Source organism: Megalops cyprinoides, chromosome 4 (assembly GCF_013368585.1).
Source record: "Megalops cyprinoides isolate fMegCyp1 chromosome 4, fMegCyp1.pri, whole genome shotgun sequence".
NCBI lineage: Eukaryota > Metazoa > Chordata > Actinopteri > Elopiformes > Megalopidae > Megalops > Megalops cyprinoides.
In genome coordinates, this window is record NC_050586.1 from 7,487,106 (window position 1) to 7,511,399 (window position 24,294).

General features: G+C 46.1%; 3 protein-coding genes across 3 annotated transcripts; all 3 read right to left on the bottom strand.

Annotated features, from left to right (window-relative positions):
• Positions 1-387: 387 nt before the first annotated feature.
• On the bottom strand, positions 388-13,405 carry rnf10 (ring finger protein 10). The gene is made up of 17 exons (XM_036527248.1): positions 12,863-13,405; positions 10,340-10,554; positions 9,627-9,829; positions 8,793-8,883; positions 7,772-7,956; positions 7,532-7,668; positions 7,011-7,168; positions 6,546-6,671; positions 6,245-6,443; positions 5,343-5,476; positions 5,080-5,197; positions 4,552-4,653; positions 3,859-3,996; positions 2,545-2,636; positions 2,193-2,250; positions 789-953; positions 388-544 (listed from the first exon to the last, which is right to left on the bottom strand). Exons 1-17 carry the CDS (start codon positions 13,026-13,028, stop codon positions 471-473), a joined length of 2,361 nt encoding a protein of 786 aa, XP_036383141.1. The 5' UTR covers positions 13,029-13,405; the 3' UTR covers positions 388-470.
• A 2,322-nt stretch (positions 13,406-15,727) lies between these two features.
• Positions 15,728-19,373, bottom strand: pop5 (POP5 homolog, ribonuclease P/MRP subunit). Its single transcript, XM_036527806.1, has 5 exons — positions 19,317-19,373; positions 18,271-18,413; positions 17,939-18,088; positions 17,529-17,612; positions 15,728-16,881 (listed from the first exon to the last, which is right to left on the bottom strand). The coding sequence occupies exons 1-5, from the start codon at positions 19,334-19,336 to the stop codon at positions 16,760-16,762; spliced, it is 519 nt and encodes a 172-aa protein (XP_036383699.1). The 5' UTR covers positions 19,337-19,373; the 3' UTR covers positions 15,728-16,759.
• A 1,751-nt stretch (positions 19,374-21,124) lies between these two features.
• si:ch211-170d8.2 (uncharacterized protein LOC571755 homolog) lies at positions 21,125-22,671 on the bottom strand. Its single transcript, XM_036526155.1, has 3 exons — positions 22,257-22,671; positions 21,741-21,885; positions 21,125-21,476 (listed from the first exon to the last, which is right to left on the bottom strand). The coding sequence occupies exons 1-3, from the start codon at positions 22,669-22,671 to the stop codon at positions 21,125-21,127; spliced, it is 912 nt and encodes a 303-aa protein (XP_036382048.1).
• Positions 22,672-24,294: the final 1,623 nt, after the last annotated feature.

Sequence of the window (24,294 nt, forward strand, 5' to 3'; positions counted from 1 at the left end):
TCAAGCGAAGCCTCCACTCTTCCTGAAAGGCCACTGACACATGCGCCAACCGACCGGACTCAAACAGCACCACCAGCATCCCAGGTCTTTAGAGTGGGGGCAGGTGTTAGGTCAGAGGGTGTGAAAAATAGGCAGTCTGTGACCTCCAGATCATTGCACATACAGGACTACAAGGTATCAGCAATACTGATCGTGACACAGAGGCTGCTGTGTCTCCCTCTGTGGTGTTGCGGTGTGCCGTTTGCCAGGGTTTTTGGCGATGGTTGCTGGTTGATCTTCAGTCTGGGCCATCAATCTGTATCTGAACTGGAAGGGCTGAGATGAATTCAGAGAGGCAGTGTGCGGCAAAGCAGGCGTGCTGGCATAGAGATTTTGGGGGGGGGGGGGGGGTCTGGGGCTGGGCGATGGAGAAGTATGGACTGGGACAGGCAGGGTGGGGGGAGGGCGGGTTGTTAACTTCAGTGTCGTCTCTATTTAGTGTGAACCATGGAGGTGCTGAATAGGAGCTTCTGCTTCTTCTTCTTCTTCTTCCCCCCTTTCTCCTCTGAGGGATGGGAAAAGAGAGAGACAGAAAAAACAGAGTTAGTGCTGGGCCAAGACACTGCCATCACCCGAAACGGGGCAGCCTCACCGTTACTGCTAGCGGAACTTCTCTAAGCGCCACATCAGACCAGCTGGCATGAGCCCTTGGGGCACAGACAGGCTCGATGACACACTAATCCGCTAATACGCGCCGATCGGTGGTTGACCCCACCCACCCGCCAGGACACGCCCACACAGCGACTGACCCTGGACGAGGATTGGCTGGGCTGGGACCGGCGGGCTGTGGTCCAGCTGCAGGAGAGCTTCCTCAAAGGCCTGGCTGAAGGAGTTCTGGAAGCTCGGCACAGGGACCCGGTCAGACCCGTCACTCTCCCCATCGCTGTCTGCGGGCGGGGGCGCCAGGAAAGTATCTGCGGGGGGGGGGGTCATTACAGGGAGCTGGTTATGAATAGTGTCCCCACTGCAGACAGGGATAAGACGTTTGAATGATGATCAAAGGTGCTTTCACATCAGTAAAATCATTAGCAGACTCCGGGTAAAGTACCCTGAATCCAACAGGAAATATTAAACCGTGCCAGAACTTCCCCGCAGATCACATGACATGCCAGGTGAAATTCCCCTGCGTCAGTGATGGGTATCGCACTCATTCCAGACCAGCCCTCGTGTGCTTCTGCTCTGTGCTGTTCAGCGTCGCACCTGAAGTCACCTGCCTCAACCTTTTCACCTGCCCTTCAAAAAAAATCTCTTCATTCTCTGTGTAACAACGGACGGCTCTTTTACCCTCTCATTTCCTCAAACTGTAAAAATGTAGTTACTCTTTTCACTCCATGTTGTTCTCATACTTGCTGTACCAGTTTGCCTGTTTTAAAGGGCGTTTTTTTTTTAATTCCCTGTCACAAACAACCCTTCTTGTACTCCTGAATTGAGACGTTTAGCCTTTGGCAATATGCTGTCTCCCCTGTTTGAGCTCAAACTACCTGCTGAGGGGATAATTAAGATGGAATGCTCAACTACCCGTACAGAGACCCTCAGGGCTGTGGTGCAGTCATTGCGTATTCAGAACAAATAATGGTTTCCTTTAAATATATGTCTAAACAAGTTACAATGATACCTTCTGAATCTGTTGAACTAGCAGATTCGACACCGATAATATTCACAGCTAAGCCAGTCTTCTCTTCTCCATGTATAACCCAAAGTGCCACAGATGATATGACACATGCCATCTGTGACTCCACTGTAGGTAACCCGAGGCTCAGAGTTGCCTCCAACACTCCTGCAAAGGTGTTAAACGGGCCACGGGAGTAGGTGTTAAATCGGGTTATTGTTACTGGAATGCCAGCCTGGGGGATTGCAACATTACAGGGGCAGGAAAAAAAAGGTGGTTTACCGGAACCAATAAATTCAACACTCTTTGCTCACAGTGACAGGCCTCTGTGTCTTATGAGACAGGAGCACTTCTTGCCAAGTATCACATTACATGAGCCGGCTTAGCCTGGACCATAAACGACCTCAGCCCAGACCTCCGAGACCCACTTCAACCACGGTTTTGGGTTTTATGTGTGCCAGTGTGTGTAAATTGAGCTGCTGCCTGCTGTCTGGTGCGAATTAAGGAGCGAAAGCACCCTAAGAAGCAGAGGAAGTCTCCTCACCCTTCTTTGGGGTGACCTTAGGTCCAGCATCAGCCCTGGCTTTGCCATCTCGCAGCATCTAAAGGGAGAGAAGGACGCCGTTAAGAGACCAAAAGGGAGACTTTCACAACAAGCACTCTCCAGTCACCAGAATAATCTAGTGGCAAGACTCCCCCTCCTGATAATTTATGCTCATGAGGAAAAAAGTTCTTCTTTGGCTTTGATTAACTGGCTCGGTGAAGGTTCAAGGTCAAAGTCAAGGTCAGTGAACATAACTGATTTTAAGGCTGTTAACCCTTCAGGTTTCAGAGCAGGTGAAGACAGGTGTGTTTGTGAGTGTGTGTGAGTGTGTGTGTGTGCAGGGCTGACGGACCTGGGCGAAGGAGAGGCAGTGGGAGTCTTCCTCCACACTCCCGATGCTGGGGGCTGGACTCTGCCCGTTCAGACAGGGGAACATCACGCCATCTGAAAGAGGAAAGAGCCCGAGTCAGCCCATCTGGAACCGGAACCAGCCGAACATGGACCCCAATCCACTCCCAATCATCCCTAAAGAAAACCGCTTTACTCGGAGAGGAGAGGCAAGAGATTAGTAAAAGGCTGATGCACAAGAGGCTGCTCATTATCTCACCATAGATTTCACTTTTAGTACACGTTACAGGCTAGAATTACACAACAAAAAAAAAATCCAACAATCATGTTCAGTATGGTCATGCTGTCAACTAACACCGGTTTGATACTGATCTCTGCAGAGTATCAATCCTGGCTCTGCGCAGCGGAAATCTGTGTATTGGCAGAGCTTTCCGTTCTGATTGATGAGCAATGCGGACTGCCTGTGCTTGCTGTGTGACAGCTCTCTGCATTCCTGTACTTAATGTAATGCACTTAAATAACAAACTCGAGATTCATCGCCGTATCCAAACACAAACTTATCAGTGACTTAACTGATATGGAAATACACTGGTAACAGAAGTGATATGTTGTTTGCCAGGCATGAGTGAGTGCTCCATAAATGTCCATAGATCACTCCAGCACAACAGCCTTTTGATTAACAGAACACAAACCGGGAAACGGCAGTCTCACTATCTGGGTGTTCTTTGCAGCTGTGCTCCTTGTTAGTTCTCCTTACTCTGTTGTGCTCCATATTAGTGCTCCTTATTCCTTTGTAGGCTTGCCCTCCACCCAGAAACTCACTCTGAATGAATCCCGCTACATGAATGGATAACGATAGAGCGTAAACTCGCTCTGAATGAATCCCGATACATGAATGGATGATAAGGGAGAGGAAACTCGCTCTGAATGAATCCCGATACATGAATGGATGATAAGGGAGAGGAAACTCACTCTGAATGAATCCCGATACATGAATGGATAACAATAGAGCATAAACCCGCTCTGAATGAATCCCGATACATGAATGGATAACGATAGAGCATAAACCCGCTCTGAATGAATCCCGATACATGAATGGATAACGATAGAGCATAAACCCGCTCTGAATGAATCCCGATACATGAATGGATAACGATAGAGCATAAACCCGCTCTGAATGAATCCCGATACATGAATGGATAACGATAGAGCATAAACTCGCTCTGAATGAATCCCGATACATGAATGGATAATAAGGGAGAGGAAACTCATTCTGAATGAGTCCCAGTGACTGGACGAGGGAAAGACGGTGACCTACCAGAAGCTGGGCTGCAGCTGAGGGGAGAAGGGGGCCCCAGGAAGAATTCGGGGTACGCAGGGGGGCTGCGGTCCTGAGGGGGTGATCCGAAAGCAGGAAACTGCTGCAGGTTCTCCAGCCCAATATGCACCTCTGGGTCTGACACAGGCACACAGATGCTGTGAGACTTTGCATTCATTACGGCACTGGTTCTCACAACATAACACTGGCACATGTTCAGCTGTGGTCTGACCTTTTCTGCAAATCTTCTAGTTCAAATGGCCTTACTATACAGCCTTGTTACAGTACTTAATTCATCTTTGCTTTGCAAGCCCCTCTGGATAAAAGCACCTGCCAAATGGCCACACGTAATGTAATATGGCTTACACATGGATTGTTTTACTTAGGGTCAAACACTACCAGTTGTCATGGATATGAGCACACAGACCGCCTCCCCGCCTACACTCTGTCCCTTACATTTCCCCTGCTTCTTGTTACAGGTACACACAGGCGCACACACAGACAGACAGACAGACAGACACACACAACCACACATGCACACACACATTTCCTGTACTCACATTTCCCCTACTTCTTATTATGGAGACACACACACACACACGCTCACGTGCGCACACACGCACACACACACACACACACACACACCATACACACACATACGCACGCACGCACAGGCTCCCCTCCTGCACTCACATTTCCCCTGCTTCTTATTCTCCTCCATCTCAATGCGCCTCTCCCTGCGCTTCTCATCCCTCGCCTTCTTCTGCCGCAGACGCCTGCGCTTCTCCAGGTCATCTGAGAGAGAGAGAGAGAGAGAGAGAGAGAGAGAGAGAGAGAGAGAGAGCGGGGGCGAGCGGGGGAGAGAGGGGGCGAGGGGGAGACAGAGAGAGAGAGAGCGCGAGAGGGAGAGGGAGAGGGAGAGGGGGAGAGAGAGAGAGAGAGAGAGAGAGAGAGAGAGAGAGAGAGAGAGAAAGAGAGAGAGAGAGAGGAAGAGAGAGAGAGAGAGAGAGAGAGAGAGAGGAAGAGAGAGAGAGAGACAGAGAGAGAGAGAGAGAGAGAGAGAACCTCTTTTATTTAAACACTACACAACACAACATTACTCAAATTAAAAAAAACAACTAAGCCTCACACAAAGACAAAAGAGGGAGAGAGAAAGAGAACGCTGAGACCTACAGTACCCCTCCATACTTTGGGTACTCCAGCGTGATTAACGAGACCCACCTGCAAAGGTGTCCAGAGTCTCTTTGGACAGCAGAGGCGGCTGCAGAGCCAGCTCACAGATGCTGAACTCACAGGTGAGCGGCAGGTGGGACAGGTAGCGGTGACGGCGACGGATCTCCTGCAGGAGAGGGGGAACACGATTTATGAGAAGGTAAGAGCAGTCCTGCCGATCCTTCCGAATATGAAATTGTTGCAGATGGCAATAGCTGATTTGCGTACGCGCCCTATGCCCCCGTGACAGTATTCCCGGGGTCCCCCCTCACCTCGGTGACGGTGTGGCCGTCCAGCTCCACCACGGTGGCGGTGATGGAGGCGGGGCTGGCCTCCAGGCTGCCGTACTCCCGCAGGAGGCAGCGCACGTTCACCGGGTGCAGGAACATCTGCTGCCCGTCCTCGGCTGCGGGGAGAGAGGCTGTGAGCCACACACACACGCACAGGGGCACCCTCACGCACACACACACGCGCGCTCCTAACCTCTCCCACACTCACAAAAACACACTGTCCTAGCCCTAACACACCCTCTCCCACACACACATGCACAGGGGCACCCTCACGCACACACACACGCGCGCTCCTAGCCTCTCCCACACTCACAAAAACACACTGTCCTAGCCCTAACACACCATCCCCCACACATACATGTACATACACACACAGACAGACACTCTCTTAACACTGACATGTTCCCCCCACCACAGTTCACCCATTATTTATGACAGTTGGGGTCATCCTGATGTGCACTGACACTAACCTTGCTTAGCCCATGCAATCTGATGACCAGTCTGTGGGTTGGCTAATGGTGGACTGCTACCCTGCTACAAATCAAACTAATCTGGGCAATTATGCAGATGGAAAAAATGCATATGGTGACAGCAGGGTCAGTTTGGGTGACACCTGTCACAATAACGGCCTGCATCGGTTTTTTTTTTTTTTTTTTTTTTTAAAACCCAGGCAAAACCACTCCCATATATGGGAGACATGTGAGGCCACCGAGGAAAGCGTACAGCTCCGCTAATTTGCTAATTGTTCTGCGAAGGTCATATTCTCCACAACACTGATGGCATCCTCAAATGCATGACACCATGATGAAGTGCCACTGTCAGTGTAGAGACCCTGGAGGCAGCTGAGCCGCAGAGCTGCAGTGGCAGCTGGATGGAGGTCCTACCCTGGTAGAAGTAGTAGTAAGGGCCATTCTCTGTGTTTTGGGGGCGCTCTCTTTCACACTGGCTCGGGGGCGGCTCCTCAGTGGGCGGGGGATCAGGGGCGGGGCTGGGGTCTGCGGGGGCCGCTGGGGCCTCCTCGCACTCCTCATCCGGGACGTCCAGCACCTCGTCGTCAAACGCAGAGGAATACTGAATCATGGGCTGGGGGGGGAGAGAGCGGTGACGGGAGAGAGGGGTTTCACAGCGGTTCCCCAAACAGCATGGCACAGGGGTGAGATCTGCGAGGCATTCGGAGAGACCCACCTTCTTACTGCTGGGTGTAGACACGGCACCTGGCCCAGGGCTGGGGGGGTCAGCGAGGGTCAGACTCGTCAGGCTGACGCTGTCCGCCTCCTGCGAGCCGCTCTTCATCAGGGCCTCCTCTCGCTCCTGCAGTAGAGGGACGGGGGGGTAGAGAGGGAAACGAGAACAGGGTTAGGAGCAGACAGGTAAACAGAAGTTGCCGAGACAGTGAATCACTTACACTATAACAAGTGTTAGTATAGCAGACAAAGCAGAAGTGGAGCCACACACTGACAGTGGAGCCACAGACACACAGAGGGCGGAGCCAGACACACCGGGGGGCGGGGCTAGATACATTGAAGGCGGCGCTACATACACTCTGAAGGCGGGGCTACAGACAGTGTCAGTAGAGCAAACACAGTGAGGTTTGGGGCAGAAAGTGACAGTGCTCTACACACAGCAGGGGTGGAGCGGACAGCGTGTTACCTGCAGCTGGTGCAGGGCGGCCTGGATGAAGCAGGCCTGGGCGTCCTGATCCTCCTGGCTGAGCTGGACCTGCAGGGCTGCTCTCTCCTCTCCCAGCAGCCCCAGCACCTGCTCCCTGGAGGCCAGCAGCAGCTTGGAGTATGGGCTGAGACGCGCATCTGGAACAGAGAGACAGTCAGACACATGACAAACATCCACCTCACACCATATTCACACAGTGTCAGTCTCCCAGCATCCACCTCACACACAACCTGCCTCAATGTGTCACAACAAGTCTCAGCACACCTCACTCAAGGTCCCAACACAAGGTTTCAGAGAATCAGAGGACCTTCTTCATCTAAACAAAAGTCATTTCACACATCAGTCTTGTAGAAGTGGCCAGCTTCAGTGTGGTGTCATCTTCTCTGTGTTTGGTGATGGCATTGAGATGGGGCAGATTGTGTTAGCAGATTATGCCACTATAAGCCTTTAAGACTGGATTAGCCCTCTGTAAGATGGCAGTATGTATGCGAGTGACTCACCTCCCAGATGAATGGGCTCCTCCACCTTTACCCACTGCGAGCTGGGCAGCGCCACCAGGACACCTTTCTCCCTTCTCATCAGGCGCATGGTGATGAGGTCACCGACCAGGTACTGTCGGGTCTCCATGGCGACCACACTGCGGGGGAGAGGGAGAGGCGGAGGGGCAGAGTGACGCTTCATGTTATCACACCTGGGCTGCGCCACGGCGGTTTAAAAAGCTACGAGCGCGTTCCCCTGACCTCTTGAGGTCGTGACCGTGCACGGCCTCGTAGCAGATGGGGCACTTGGACCAGCTCTTGTCGCTGAGGGAGAGGTAGTGCAGCATGCACGGCCAGCAGAAGATGTGGCCGCAGCGGGTGATGTGGGCGGCCACCGGCGGGTACAGGCAGATGGGGCATGATGGCACCTCGTGGCTGTAGATTCGCTGAAGGGGGAGAGAGGGGGGGGGGGGGGTAGGAGTGAGGTTCCGGGGTCTGTATCATTATGCTCATCCCAAACCTTCACGGTACAAGGCAAACCTGAAACCAGCGGCTGCAATCTTAACCTTCCATCACAAAACTGTGGCAGTTCCTTAACAAGCTGCACGTTTGGTTCATGGAAAAAGGGTGAGATGTTGAAGAGATTACAGAAGGGGGAACGTCAGGGTTATAAGGGAGGAGTGAGACTGTGAGAAGGTAAAATGATCTGATAGATATACAGAGTTATATCCCTTTTCCACTGTAGAGCTGAAACCAGGCTGGCTAGCATAGTTCAGGTTCAAGACAGTTTTCCATCCTCTTTTTATGCTGGCCTGTGTCTGGTCAGCTCCAACAGTGTTACAGTTTCTGGCCTAATGACAAGCAAGCTGTAAGGGGGAGTTACAAAGGACAATGCTTCAGCTAGTGGTGCTGCGAAAAAACGAGGACAAAAAAAACAAAGCCGAGAAAGGGGCAGGCCTTCAGTCCTGATCCCAGCACAACTAGATCGAAACTGGGTAACCTGAGCCCAGGACTGCAGACAAAGTCCAGGAAAATGCCAGCACCGAGAGCGCCACAGCTCTGGTTGTTGGCAACACACAATGGAAAAGCAACCGTGGCACAACAGGGCGGTCAGCTTTGGCTCCACTGACCACTAGCCTGGTTCCAGCTCTACAATGGGAAAGGGGGTGTGAATGGAACTAGTGCTGGGCAGGTGGTGAGTACTTCAGTAAGGCCATTAGTTAGATGAGAGGAGATGACTGTGGTGGCGGGTGAGGAGAGATGAGGGGAGCAGTGAACTCACCACTTGCTGCACACAGTCCCAGCTGACCAGTGTGTCCGGGTCAGTGAAGTGGGCTTTGTAGTCCTGATCCTCTGTCACAACAAACTGGCAGCTGAAAAGAAGAGGACGGTGGATTCAAACACTAACCCCGTCGTGGCACTATGTGTGAGTCTGCTACTCTTATCTCATACACACACACACACATAAATGCACGCACGCGCACAGTTTGCATTACGCCGCATTACGTCACCCAGCAACATTAGACTACACACATCGTGAATACGTTACACAATCCCCCCTAAATACTGTATAGGGTATGATTTCTTCAAAATGTTGCTTTGGGAAGTGATTCCCCACAGATATCAAACATTTCATTTACTCCCAGGTTATAAGATTTCATCACGGGCTAAGGCTGCTAGCAACAACTGGGTGAGTTTGTTCTTTGAGCGTGACTGAGTTATTGCACCAGATTCCTGTATAATTAATATGGTGGTTTAGGGACAACAAAGGAGGAAGGGAGGGAGAGAGGGACAGGGAAGAAGAGTGAGAGGGAGATGGAGTGAGGGAAGAAGAAAGGAAAAGGAGAGAGAGGAAAAAAATACAGAAAGGGAGAGAGGGGGAGAGAGAGGAGACAAGGAGAGAGGGGGGGAGAGGGAGGAAGGCAGAGAGAAACAGGCAGGAAGAAATTAAGGGACAGGGAAAAAAGGAGAGAGGGAGATGGAGAGAGAGAGAGAGATAAAGACAGAAAGAAAGGTAAAGGGACAATCAGGTAAAAAGGGAGAGAGAAGGGGGAAAGGGAGAGAAGGGAGACAGATAAAGGTAGGAAGACAGAGAGGGAATGAGCTAGCTCCTCACTTGGCTTGCAGGAAGAGCTCCTTGTTGAAGGGCTTGTGCTTGTGGCCCCACTTGTTGCGGCGGCCCCAGCAGGTGTGCCCCTCGCCTCCAGGGGCCCCATGGCCACGGGGCTCAAAGGTGAAGTTCAGCAGGTGGTTGAGGCTGATCTTCTTGGGTCCAGAGAACTGAGCCGGGCTGAACTCTGCCCGGCGGGCCTCGGCTACCTAAGAGACGGATAGCCAGAAAGCAGAGTCAGACCACCGAAACACCCTCCAGTGGGAGAGAAAAGGCTCTGTGCAAACTTGCTGGCTGGTCCATTTTCACTTTGTGCAGACTCGTGTCAATGACAAAAAACAGGTGCACCCAACAGCCACATTAAAAAAAAACATGAATACCCTTGGGTGAATAATGCAAATTTATACAATTTTACATTTCTAACATCAGACAGCATATGACATTAGACTGATCCACTTATTCTGTTGTGCTGAGGCCTAAAAGCTCCTAAATGTAGAAGTGAATGCTCGACCAAAGTGGTGCTGGAATAAACAAGACCTGATGAATGCATAATTTTAGGAGGCAACAGTGTGGAAAACAGGACGTGTCTGTCAGCCAGAGTGCCAGCAGCAGGGTTCTGCTGGGTCACTGAATTATCTGATTTAATCTAGTCTTCCCCCATTACACATTCACTTCCTGAACAGAGGGTGACACAGCACTTTCTCCCTGCGCCTCCTCACCTCTTCTCTTCTACCTCCACCCACGCCTCCATACTGCCTTCCTCCTCCTCCTCCTCCTCCTCCTCCTCCTCCTCCTCCTCTCTGGGGGGGTCTCTTGTCAAAATTCTTGCTTTTCTGTGGATTGGGGCGGCGGGGGCCAGGGAAGCTGTCTGTCTTGGGGAAGGAAGGCTCACGCTTGCGGCCATAACGCTTGGATCCTCCACCATTTTTACCATCTGTGAGAGAGTGGGGGGAAGAGATGGAGAGTGAGAGACTGATCTATTTTACACGAATAATGGGTAGAGGTGTAGAGGTGTGCATTTTGTATGAATGAACCTTTGCATACATAAATTATGACTCACAAGTGCAATATAATTTCTTACATATGACTATGATGAGGTCTGTATTCATTCACACTGTTGCACAGAAATAGGAATCTAAACAAGTTATTTCAAAAAACAGTTCTTGTGGCACGCAACACTGTAATCCAAATTTTGTTTTACTATGAAATGCATGAAAACGCATAAGCTTTTTAATCAAATAAAATTGTTGAGAGTTACACAAAATCAGAGCTGCAGAAAATCAATTACAGCCTTATTCTGAGAATCTACTGTGTGATGTTTTGTGGGTAATAATGTACCTTCTGCTACTCAGACACTTGGGATAGGAACTAAGTATCATGTGAACATGCTAATTACATACGGACAGGGCTACACACAAGAGACACGGTAGTGGTGACAGATCTAGATCTGTCGCTGTGTCGCTATATATGAATTCAGAAGCACAGCTAATCCATTTTCTTCTATCTCGTGTACCCATTTCCCAATATACTATTGGATTTTCCTTCATTTTCATTCACAAGTGCTTAAATGTCAACCTCAGCAATAAATTACAGTGTTTGCACAGTCAAATAAACCGACATCTGATGGAACCCCTTCTTAAGAGAAACTAACAGCAGGTCATTTAACTTTATTAGGCCCCTTCCAAATGTGATCAGCAGTAAGCACTTATCAACACAGCCCAGAGAGCCTAAACAAGAGCTCATCTCATACACACACGCACATACACTAACACCAGGGGGTGGAGCCTCTCATGCATTAATGACATGTACACACTTAACACTGCCTGAGGACTTTGAATTATATTCTTTAATTTCTGGCAGGTGAAATCTTATGATTCCCTATATAACGCATTTGTCATAAAATGGGAGACATTTGTCATATATAGTATTTTACAGGTTCTTTTTCAGTTTATCTGTTTGTTTAAAGGCACTGTCAGACTTAATTGATGGTACAGAAGTATTTGTAGTCTGGTGTGTTTCTTGGTAAAGATTCTCTTTCAGACAGACATTTAAACGTCATGTTTTCGTGTTCACCACGTTTAATTGGGACAATTTGTTAAATGCCGACGCATTTTACAGTTTACCGTTTACATTTACAGTTGGAGAAACTGTCGAAAATATGCACGTGTAATGTTTTACAACTACCAGAGATAAATGATCTGTTCAGTGAAGCAAGGATTTATCAAATGGCCATCGGGCATCTTTCAGATGCAAACGTTATGACCTTTGTCTCTACAGTATCAGTCAGGGTGTAGCAATATACACCGTAAAACGTGATAGATACTGGTGCTGAAAACTACAAACGGCAAGAAAGGGAAATGCTAAATATTTTTCTTTGGTGGCCAAAGTTAAGAGTTGTTATCCTGTCAAAACACTTCGCACAAGCAAAGTGATCGGCTCGGTCCTGTAAGATAAATGGAACTGTCAACGATGGTGCGCAACAGAATGAGCATCGCGATGCGATTAGATTTCCATACGGAACTCCCCTTTCTAGGGTCCCAAAATGTAGCTACGCTAGCATGCAAAATTGGCCAAAGTGTAAATGACGTCCTCATGTGTCATTTGTTGGTATTTGTTTAACTTGCCTGTGTTGAACATTATTGACGTAGGTGTCCAAACACTCGTGCTTAAACAGCTTGTTGCCAAGGCCTACGAAGTGCCACATTGTTTACAGATTTAAAACGTCTCCATTTCAATTTGCAAACTCTCGACGAGTTAAACCTCATCCAACGGCTGGCTAGCTAACTAACGAAACTAAGTGATCTCGCTTGGACAATTACTTTCAAACTTTGACAATTTACCTTCTAGGACCACGGTTAAAAGGCCTGCATAAGCTAACGTTAGCTAGTTGACGTTATCGTGGAATAGCCATCCAGCTGGACGTTAACGTTATTATTATCTTGCCACCACTGTAAAAAATACTAAACGCACTGTATTTACCTGAGACACGACGAGCTGTAAGGTTAAGTAACTAAAGTTGTTAAATTGCAACAAATTAGCTGGCCAGCTCACTTTACTAAACCGCTGATGAAAACGACGTCACGTTCACCACATAAACAAACAGTGTCGGCTAGGCCGCAAAATGTGCTCCCATGCCTCGGTCTAGAGTAGAATGGCTAGCGGCTACTGTGTAACCTTCCACAGGGGGCGGGGTCGGGAAAACGAGGTGTATCTACAACAAGGACGATATCCCCCCCGTTTACCTGTTTTGGGTTTAGAATCGCCAGTGGGTGGGCCGGTCGAACCTGAGCGGGGCGGAACTTTGTTGCTGGCGTTGTTGTTTGGGTTTTTCTCCATGGTCGTGGTGATCCTGCTTTGCGGATTTCTTAGGCCGAGCTCCGGGGAGAGAAAGTCCGAGCTCCCTAGCATTAAACAGGGAAGAAGGGGAAGAGGAGAACGGGTTGCTGCGAGTGCGGGTCAGGCGGCAAAGGCCCTGGCTCATTTCTGTCATACGCGGAGACTCCATTACGGCGACATCTTGACAACAAAACAAACCCGAGAAAAAGAGACACAGATCAGGCGTCTCAAGATAAAGTGGGTAACGGAGGCGCTGGAGACGGAGTGAACGGCAGCTCAAACTGCGGGGCCGCGACCCCGGAGAATCTGAGCTTTTCCTTCTAAAGAGGAAAACCGAGCCCCTGCAAGGAGTTAGCCGCTCTCCAAATATTGGAGAACGGTAAATCGAATGGATTATCACCCAAAAAGGAGCCCCGTAAGGACGATCTTATATTAATGGCGACGAGTCGCCAAACAGGAACAGCAGAGACCCGGATGGGACTCTTATTTATACCTTTTGGTGTGGCGCTGGATTCTGGGTAATGTAGTTAAAGACTCAGACTGTTTTTGGATTATGACCAAATAAGGCGTGCTATATTGAGCTCACTCAAGCACGTTTTTTTTGTCTTTTTACTCGATCTTCCTGGAATGGTCCTCTCGATGTGTTGTACTGTAGCTCACTTTTAAGTCGCTTTGGATAAAAGCGTCTGGCAAATGAATAAATGTAAATGTAGTTACACGCAAAACACAACTTTTTGTTACCGACTAAACCCTCAGAAAAATATAGTGATGTCAGTCATTATTGAAATTTGAATTCACTGTTAGAATATTTTTGAGTAGTTGTAAATGCAGGGTAGTTTGTACTGTGGACCTAAGAGTTTGAATTCTTTGAGTGACACTGCTCTTTGGTATCAGTATAGGACCGTTACTGCTATTGCACCAATTACATTTGAGCTGTAAAAGTGTCATATATAATTTAATACAAAGTAAAACATTGTAAAAACTTCCCATGTAAGGACCGTCCTCTTACCAAAGAAATAATATGTTGTAGGCTTGTCACAATGACTGACAAATAGGGTATGCAAGAGTGGACTATGTACTGTACAAAAAGCCACGATACATTGTGCATCACTACTCAGTGGTTATTTCCTCTTGCTGTCATGGATCTGCATTGGGTGTAGCTTATCCTGGCTCTGGTGGCTGGTGCATTCTGGAAGAGGTAAGTGGTAGAGGACTTGACAAGTACAACATAGTGAAATAACACATAAAGACTATACAACATTACTGTAATGTCAGTTTTTTACCTACACCGTTATAAACTGATACCAGGAACTGTGTATAGTAACAGCTCACCTTAGGGATTTCCGCCTTAAAACTGAAAGTCCAAGCTGATCTCATTAGGAATAACTCAGCTTTCCTGTCCCCCTGGGGGAATATCATCTCCCATTGACAAGGAAACATTTGTTGAAGCAGGTGTAACGGATGTACAAATGGGTCAGCAAGCAAGTTTCGAACCAATGTTCTTGCTTCTCAGCTGTACCCTTATGGGCAGCCTTGTTACCAGTTGACCTCAAGGCAATTTGCCCCTACATATTCCCCCTACCTCTATTGGAAACAACTCTAGCTGATCAAGTCTCAGGGAGTGACATTACCACGGAAACCACTCTGCTACCTGCTACCCTACCGGCTTTATGCAGGACTCACACAAGCTATTCATTTCAGCTCTGCTATCTGTGCTCTGTGAAAGGGTAATGTGCCTGTTCAGGCAGTCTACACCAGTGGTATGACCACTCACTGTCTATGAAGACTGAGGTTATCATTAACTGATGTTTAATGATAGTGACATTTACTAAGCTTATTCTGGGTTGTACAGTTCCATTTATTTTCATTTTGTGGAAGTATTCAAAATTGTCTTGAGCTGTGGGGACATGGAATTTTTGGCCATATTGAGTGGCTTGGAATCATTTCATTAATCAGTCTACAAAATAAAAGCATAGTTTCACCAAGATGGATATTTATGATCACACCAGTTTTTGCATGTAGGTTTCTAACAACTTACAACACTTTTACTAAAAAATGTAGCTTCCAATTTACCTAGAGGCATCCTTTCAACCAGATTTGCTCTTCAAAAGCCAACGTTTAGTACATTACATTCCATTACATTCATTTAGCACACTCTTATCCAGAGCCACACCCAGCATACAAGAACAGAAGTGTATCCATTCAAGCTGAAGTTAATTCCATTGCTTTTCTCTTAATATGAAAGCACTCAATTGTGATGAAAGAATGGCGTCTGAATCAGACCAACTACAGAGTCCTGACTCCACAAAAAACATACATATACTGCAGTTACAGCACAGTTGTAACTTTATACATTCATATGATTTACAGCAAATCATAGTTAAAAACAAAAAAAGCATTGTCACTTTTTTGTGACTAGTGATACTGTAAATAACCTAATCCTGTACATTTCACTGTTTTGTGTGAAATGGTAATATGCTTTACATTGTTTTAAAAGGTGTTCATTTTCTAAATAGCAGCAATAAAAAAATCTGTTACCTAAACATACCCCAGGAAAGGAGGTCTTAGCAAAGCAACAGTGTTTCCAAAATACTTTTTTAGTAACATTTAGTCTTTACACTTTAAATCCTCTCAATGAAATGATGAAATAAATGAAAACATATAGCTAGCTAGATTGCCAAGGCATTTTTATTTATTTTCAAAGGAAAAACTGTACATTTGAAAAAATACTTTTCCACTTCAAGTGAAGTATGGTGACTGTAATGGTGGAAATAAAACAAGAGAATGTATGTTAAAGCAAAATTATCATTGACAAAATGAGCATATACACATGTACATTTTGTGAATCAGACTGTTTTGATGTGCACACTCAAGATGATTCAGTTCAAATGTGTCATTTAAAAAAATGAATGCCCACACAGTGTATTACAGACACACCCCTAAGAGTGTTTGTTCATGGATACCCATGGACAATACAGACCGATCGTCATTAGGACAACTTCACAACATGTTTCTTGTCTTGCCAAGGGTCCAGTTTGCATCCACTATGTATATCTTCTGCTGTATGCAGATAAACCTTCTTAGGAACATATGTAGACTGTGGGGCTTTGCTTTGTTTTTATTCTTTTTATTCTCTCTCCAGCAGATCTGAGCACATTTGCTTTTATACTGCAAGGCCGTATAAGTCGTCAGTATTTTAACTCTGCACAGGTTTAAAAATAAAAAATGGTCACTGAGACATACAGTATCAGGGATCAACATCAGGGATCAACAATGAACATTTTTTCAAGAATTATAGGCAATTGTGTTTTGATGTCCATTTGTGATAGATTTCATCATTCCCAAAAATATAAAACACACCAAATGTAATTAGCATTACTGGTACAGTCACTGAGAAGCTGTTCATTATTTGGCCATAGGTTTTTTTTAACATAAAAACCTTAATACTGACATCATACACAGAATGTTATGACTGTTAACATTTCACACCATTGAGGAGAAACTGGTACTGAAATGCCCAAGTCAAGGAAGGGCAGAGTCTTGCCTTTTTAATCCCCCATTTCCTGTAGACTTGGATGAATCATTCTCCACCTGTTCAAGATGTCAAAATCACCTGTCAAGTAAAGTGAGTACATTCTCATCGAATTGGAACTGCAACTAAGGTGCCCTGGACATTATCAGGCCATGCAGCAAACTGACAACCTTGGGGCGGGCATGTGAGGTGCCTTCAGGTCATCCTCCTCTCCCCCACATGCTGGGTTAACATGATGCGTCCCAGGTGACAATAACACCATGTGGAAGCCTCATACCACTTCTCCCCACTCCTCTTCTTCATCTTCAAATCCCTCTTCCTCCTCCTCATCTTCCTTCCCCCGACTCTTCAGAGAGCAACTCATCACAGCTCTGCGCACTTCCAACTTCTCCGCTGTACACAGACATTAACACAAACAGAAACTCACAAACTCAGTGATTAAGAAAGCTCTGTGCTCCTATTGCCCATACAACTTGGATACAATGCAACCGCAGTTCCCTGCAGAAGCATAAAAATATAAAATTGTAAAAAGCATAACTTAACAGCGTTGCAGCTATAGTACAGCACATTATGTGGGGGAAAAATCAGACATGTTAATTTCTCCATGCTTACCTATGCTACTACAATACCACAAAAGAACATATAATCACAAGAAAGTACAGGATGTCAAAAGAGACCACACAGCCCATCTCGGGTTGTCATTTACCTGTGATCTAGAGGGAATCAGAGTTGGAGTTTAGTTTTATGGGACTCCAGAATGTCTAACTTCAAATCCTGACAAGTTATTCCATGCATTATTACCTGTGTGCATCCGTGGTGAAATTTACATTCAGCCGATTACTGTCAATGTCCCCTTGTTCTAGTTACAGATCTTAATTTGAGATATTTTCTGTGGTCCCTCCTGTTAACTCATGGCACTGCACGTTGTTCTGCAGTAAGCACTATGCTGGAAGCCCCGCTTCATCCACCTTTCTTAGGAGATACTCTGTTGTAATAGAGTGCACAGAGGTTTGTGTAAGTGCTACAGTGTCAGCCCTCACCCTCAGTGTGGCAATGCCGGAGGATACGGTAGAGCTGCTGGGTGTTGTACCGGATCAGAAACTTCTGACACGTTCGAATCGTTCCTGCACAGAAAAGAACAGGAAAAAGCTGCTTGGACCAAGAGACAGACGTATGCAAAACACAAACAAATAAACTTCACGCAACTACTGATAAGCAAAAAATAACTAGTGACTGCATATCCTCATCGCACACAGACCTGAGCTACTTTTTACACGATAAAACACATGACCATTTGGTTATTGATTTCAGTCAATCAATAATAATAATAATAGGTTCTGCATTCATTTAAAACTCTTTGTATCAGTGCTTTATGTAACCTCAAGGATTACTCACATATTTTAATTTAAGGCTGGTCTACCCCCCTAAAATGCTTGCCACACTAACTCACCTCCTATGTGCAGGCAGTTGAAGAAGCACGGCACTCTCTGGCCTCGGCTCTCCAGGCTGGTGATGAAGGGTAAGGCAGACCAGATGAGCCGATAGTGGCTTTTGCGACAGCGCAAAAACACCACTCCCGTGTGGGCGTTCAGGTACTTAACTGAAGAGACACAGACACAATCACAACACAGTCCAGTTATCACATCCTCAACCCCATTTTTGGTGAATCTGAATTTGTGTTGGTGCAAGTGGGGCTTGCGTACACCCTGAAAAGGTAATTCAATCCTCGTGTAGCGTCACAACTAAGAACATGGAACTGAACGACGTGACTGGCTGCCGCACCTGCGAATGACAGGCTGCAGAGCGCAGCCCCGTAGTCTCCGTGAGCGTGACACACCGCCGCCTTCACCGCGGAGAACACCGAGCGATCGTCCAGCAGCTGCAGGCTGCTCTGGTCGGACACGCAAACCTCGCACAGCAGGTACCTGCATGGTACATTACATTGCGTTCATTTAGCGTTCATTTACATTCAGTTATCCAGAGCGACTTCCAGCACAAATCAACAGAAGTGTATCCATCCGAGCTGAATGAGCAACATTAATCTGATCAGGCTAACAACACTCCCAGACCAGTGAGTGCGAGCATAACACTATTCAAGCCCTACCGCAAGTAAACTTGCGCAAACTGACTAGACAGCCTAGAAGGGAAACCAAACACAAACTACTAAATCACTAGATTACAGAAGTAAGTCTTCAGTCTCTGTCAGAAGATGGCCAGTGATTCGGCTGTCCAGTGGGAAGTACATTGCACCACTGAGGGACCAGTACAGACATCAGTAAAACGAATCATTAAAAATAAAGGGTTCTATACACATCGTTGGTAAAACACACAGATTAAATCAAATTACCAACCTGAAACTCCCAAAGGATTAAGTGTTTCTGAGTACTGGTACCGAACCACTGTGTCTCCTCTCATTTCACAGTAACCGGGCCTTCCCTTGGCCAAATGAGATGTTAAAAAGATCACTAGCAAAATAAGGGTCTCAGCACACGTTGTGGAGACTGGACCAACAATCTGGCTAGTTGACCATTTACCAAAATGGTAAACCATAAATGTGTCTCCCTTATAGCTGCACTTATAACAGTTCCTGACCTTCGAATTATTATGTAACTATCTTTCTAAATAAATAAAATTAGCCGGTAAGCAAAAGTAAGCACGTTTGCAAGATTTCCTCTGAACCGGTATTTACCCCTAAAACGTTACCTAGCTATAATGCGTGTCTTACCCCCATGTCACATACTAATAACCTGCAATTACCTGCAACTTCTTACAACTTCAAAAATATACAGTCGGCATAACGTGCATTTTTAAATAACAGGACACGTTACCTGGATTTAAACCGCACCATTGCGAAGCGCGTGCACCTCCAATGTTTTACTCTGACAGAGTCGGACTTCCTGTTTCTTTATTGGCCAATCATAGTTCACAATCATTCAGAGGGTGGAATATGTGGTGATTGGCAGCAGAACAGACCAATAATAGTGAAGTTTTCCCTTTCTAAAATTTGAGTGTGACAGGAGGTGGCGACAGAGAGCGATTAAACGCCCCCAATCTTTTCACCAAAAAGTATAGTGCGCAGTGCCTCGTTTCGCCTTTGCATGTAACATGTAACAAAAGTCATACAAGTCATTTGTATATTGCAAAAAAAAAACATTCTAATTTACACTCATTGTAGTTTGGCCCTACGTTGTACGACAGGTATCATGTCTTGGTGTTTGCATTCATTTCATGGAAAAATGAATTAAGGCCAAAACTTGAAGGGGGTTGGGGGTGTAAGGACCTCAAAAACATTACATAGATTAAAATTTTCACATGTCATCCATTTATACAGGTGGATATTTACTGAGGCAGTTTTGGGATAACTACCTTGTCCAAGGGGTACAGTAGTTATCAAACCAGCAACCTTTCAGTTACGAGCCTTGCTTTTCACCTCTGTGCTACATTACTGCCCATTAAACCTGTACATAGACCTGATGCTCATTAGATCTGGTTTATTCCCTGCAATTTGTTCACTGTGTAAATTTCATCCACAGACTCCATCTGTCATCTCAGTTCAGACACATCAAAAAAACCACGACCAATACTTGGAAAAATAAATTAAGGCCAAACTGTGAATGGAGGGCTGAGGGTGTATGGATCTCAACATCATATTATAGCGCATTTCATTATCGTCTTTTAGCAGATGCTCTTATCTAGAGTGGCATACTTATTTGAAAATTGTAACCTGTTAAACATTCACACAGCTGGGTATTTACTGAGGCGATTTGGGTTAAATACTTTGTCCTTTCAGTTACGAGCTTTGCTCCTTACCACTATTCTAACTACCGTTAGACATAGTTTATTCCCTGCTGTTAGTTCATTGTGTTGGTTTCATCCACAGACTCCATCTCTCTGAAATCATGAACTGAAGTTATCTCAGTTCAGAAAAAAAAAAAACACAACCAATACTTGGACTCAAACATTTTTTTAATAAAAACGCAAAGTACAATTGATATAAACTATATGGTTATATACACTATTTACAGCTTTACAAAACTACACTGTTACATAAACAAAACAAAAACATTCAATATAACTTAATATATTCAAGCATTTGCTGAAGTTGAAGTGCAGATAACCCAGGCATAAAGGGAATGCTGGAGAAAGTTGTTTTTTTTCTTAACACTCAAGATACAGTATATGAAAAAGTGAAAAAAAAGAGACCCTACAATAACAAAGCGGGGCATATCAGTGACTGTCTGCACAGTCCAATCAATGAGGTTCCTCAAATTCTGTTGTGAGTTCAGTCCTTCTCAAAGGGATGAGAACGAGTGCATAAGCTCTTCACATAAGCAACTGAGGGAGACAGACTCAGAAAAAGACATTTTATATTAGGACCAGATATTTGGCTCCTGGTTTCCTTCTGACCTTTGTACTTCCTTCTTTAGGGGGTTCTGGTAGGTAACTGGAGGTAATTTGTAATTTGTGATACCATGCTAGCTATGCCACAGACCATATCCCTCCAGGAATGCCCATAAAAAGTCAGCAAATCTGAACACCTGTAGCTTCAACAACAGGAGAACCAGGACTTTCCAAGTGGAAGCACTCAAGAGTTAAATATCTGGTCGACATAAAGAATATCTGTCCCGTGTGGCTCCTATCTGTAGGAGAGGGCAATGAATGGGGCGTGGAGAAGGTGAACTCCGTAGTCTTTGCACGGCACACTCACTCCGCCGCTGCTGCAGCGCAACACCAGGCCAAGCTCCAGGGCGGACGTCAGGAAGCCGTCCCCATCCCCCCAGGCGTCGCCGTCGGTGTCCTGCAGAGCCTGCACTTCGTGGCGTCCCCTCAGACCCGCACCCCTCAGCCTAGCCAACCCCCCCACCCTTCGCAGGTCTGCCAGACTCGGCCCTCCACGGGCACCCCCCGCAGCTCGCTGGAGGCCCTGGAACAGGAACAGGGTGTCAACTCTGAGCTCCAGCACCTCGCCCTTTGACCACGCAGTGTACCTGCAAAGGAGAAAGAAGGAGATGGTGAAAAACAAATGTTTATTAAGAAGAAGGGCCCCCTGTACCTCCACTACATCTTTAAAACACATCCAACAGAAGCCACCAAGTGCCCAGTCAGATTGACATAGTTGTAAAGCAGACAGTTATATAGAAATACATATAGATACAGTAATACAGTGGATGTACAGTTATGTATAAACATATATAGATACACATAGTGGTATTGCAGTTGGACAAAATCAGCCAATAAAACACTGGACCCACCGTGTAGGGGACTGGTGTTTTGCCATGGAGGGAAGCCACGGCTCCACTTGAAGATGGTGCGGGTTTAAAACGTGAAGGTGTATCTCAGCTCTCACGACAGGCACTGACAGGACATCCGCACTGAGCAAAAACTCAACTTCAGAGCCTGAAAGAGGAGAGAAGGAGAAGGGGAGCGTGAGGAATCGCATGCCCACAGCACATTGGCTAGCTGTTAGAAAACTGCAGCACCATTTGTTTGTCTCACAGTGCAATATGCGGGAAACCCCGCAACATCTTGTTATCTACATTACAAAATGTACTTGGAAGGAATTGAACGTCTATTTGAATTGAAGGACGGGAGTTAATAGGAGGTAATATGACATTAATGTTGCATCAATGTGTTGACAAGGGAAATAAAAGTATCTCCTTGTTAAAAAAAAAACTATCATCAAAACTAACCATCAAAAACTATACATATAATTCGTAATGAGTAGCCATAGTAATATTCACGCGCATCAGATCAGCGTTGTGCCATACCTCCAGTCAAACGGCCTTGAATCCCTTTCACTCCTCGGCAATGGAAACCCATCTGACAGCATCGATAAACCCGTCGAACAAAACGGAAAAGTGGCTGTTCGGGGAAGACGGGCCGCCTCAAGCCCCCATCTTGCAAGGAGAGGACCCTAAGCCTGTATAACTGTCCGCTGTCCTCGAAATTACCCGTGGCCTCCGTCCACGGCGCGGCCAACAGCGCGCAATGCTCCATCTGAGTCTCCAGGCTTTCTCGCCGCCGGCGCCTCGGTAGGGTGTTTGCGGTCGGAGCCTCATGTCCGTCGCCAAAATGCGACAGCTTGGAAAGCCAGCTCTGCAGCGTGCGACCCTGGCCTCCACTGGGACAGGTCCACGTGATTAAGAGGACGAGGACGATGCACGTGTAGCTGGGCACTACCATGGTAGTGAGAATACGACCTTTGCTTCTTCGGGGACTCTGATACCATGTAACCCGGCTGATGGCCAGAGCGAATGATCCGGACTCCTCTGTTCTTCAGTTACTCTCAAAAGAAGTCCCTGGCGCTGTGAATATATGGGTATACCCTTCTGCTGACAATGGAGACATCTTGCTACTTTGAATTTGAATTATGGCTCCCTTCTCTCCTCCCCCTGTTTTGTTCGTACCCCCATCGCACCCATTTACACCCCCGGTGACCCTCTCAATGTGCCTGCATAATAAGACGCTCCAAACATGGCGACACCGATCTATTCACATTCAGCTGGTGCCTTAATGACCCTAATTACGGTGTATCTGGACCATTAAGACCGAACTAATTTGCAAGACAAGCGAGAGCAACAGAATGTGAATGAAAATGTTCTTTGACGCTTGTGACCAATGGCGCGGAGGCAATACAGTGTTCTGACCCCCCGGACTCTTAAAAATAGTTTTAACCACAAAGAGTTACAACATCGAACTAACTTCGTTCTCACGATCCATAAACACACACTATGCTCCCACCTTGAAAAATACATTAGAAATTACCATAAGAACGCAAATGAATAAGACATACACAAACCTGAGAACCGAATTTACATCAAAATAAATTCAATAGACAATTCTTACATCATGAACAATCACAATGTAAACATCGCATTTGTAATTAATCACAAGTAATGTATTAGATCAACACAACTATATGTTCTGGGAAGAACTGACGTTGCGTCTTCTCTTTAACTATGCGTGGACTCTCTTTATAAAATTATAAAACAATTACTCACGTCAATTAACGTAAGTAAACATTCCACAATTTACGTTTAAGTGCTCGTGTTTTTCCAGTCCAATTATCTTTCTCTGCATAACAGAATCATTGCAAAGCATAAACGTCTAGATAACTGGTATGCAAGTTCAGTCAAACTTTTCCGGTTAACGCTCATTTAACATTTTTCCATCACTTGAGGGAAATCATCTTTTCTTCCAGACCAAAGATAAGCTGAACTTGCCCCATGCATCCATACCCGTACCACATGCAGTAAGTGAAATATCAGCCTTCACTTCCAAGCCCCTACCATAGCATTACTGCCGCCTGACGCATTCCGGTGCGTCACATGCAAACGCGTCGCATGCTCCAGTGCTGTTTGAAGCCAGTTATGTGTGCGATGCATATGCCCTTTCACGTGACAATACATTTCGTGAAGTAGTGATGGATCTTCCTTTGTGGTTTTGATAATCTGTCCACTTTCTGAACGCCAGGATATTTAACCTTAATTTTTACATAATTTCAACAAAGAAAATATTTTCCAAATACTCCAAAATGTTTCTGACAAGATTGACATGTCATAATGTAAAACCTGGCATTGTAACTTATATAATTGAATTAAAAATAACTAAAAATAATTATAAAGCCATGCCAGGAAGATGTTTTCAGTGAGCAAGCCAAAGACAGACAATGAGCAATTAGTTATATTTGAACTGATTCAGTACCATTTTCCTTAATGGATTAATACTTATGACTTTGTGGGCCTATTTTTGTAAATGTGGACCATCAGATAGTCCTAACCCACAGACTGCCAGCTACTGACCTGA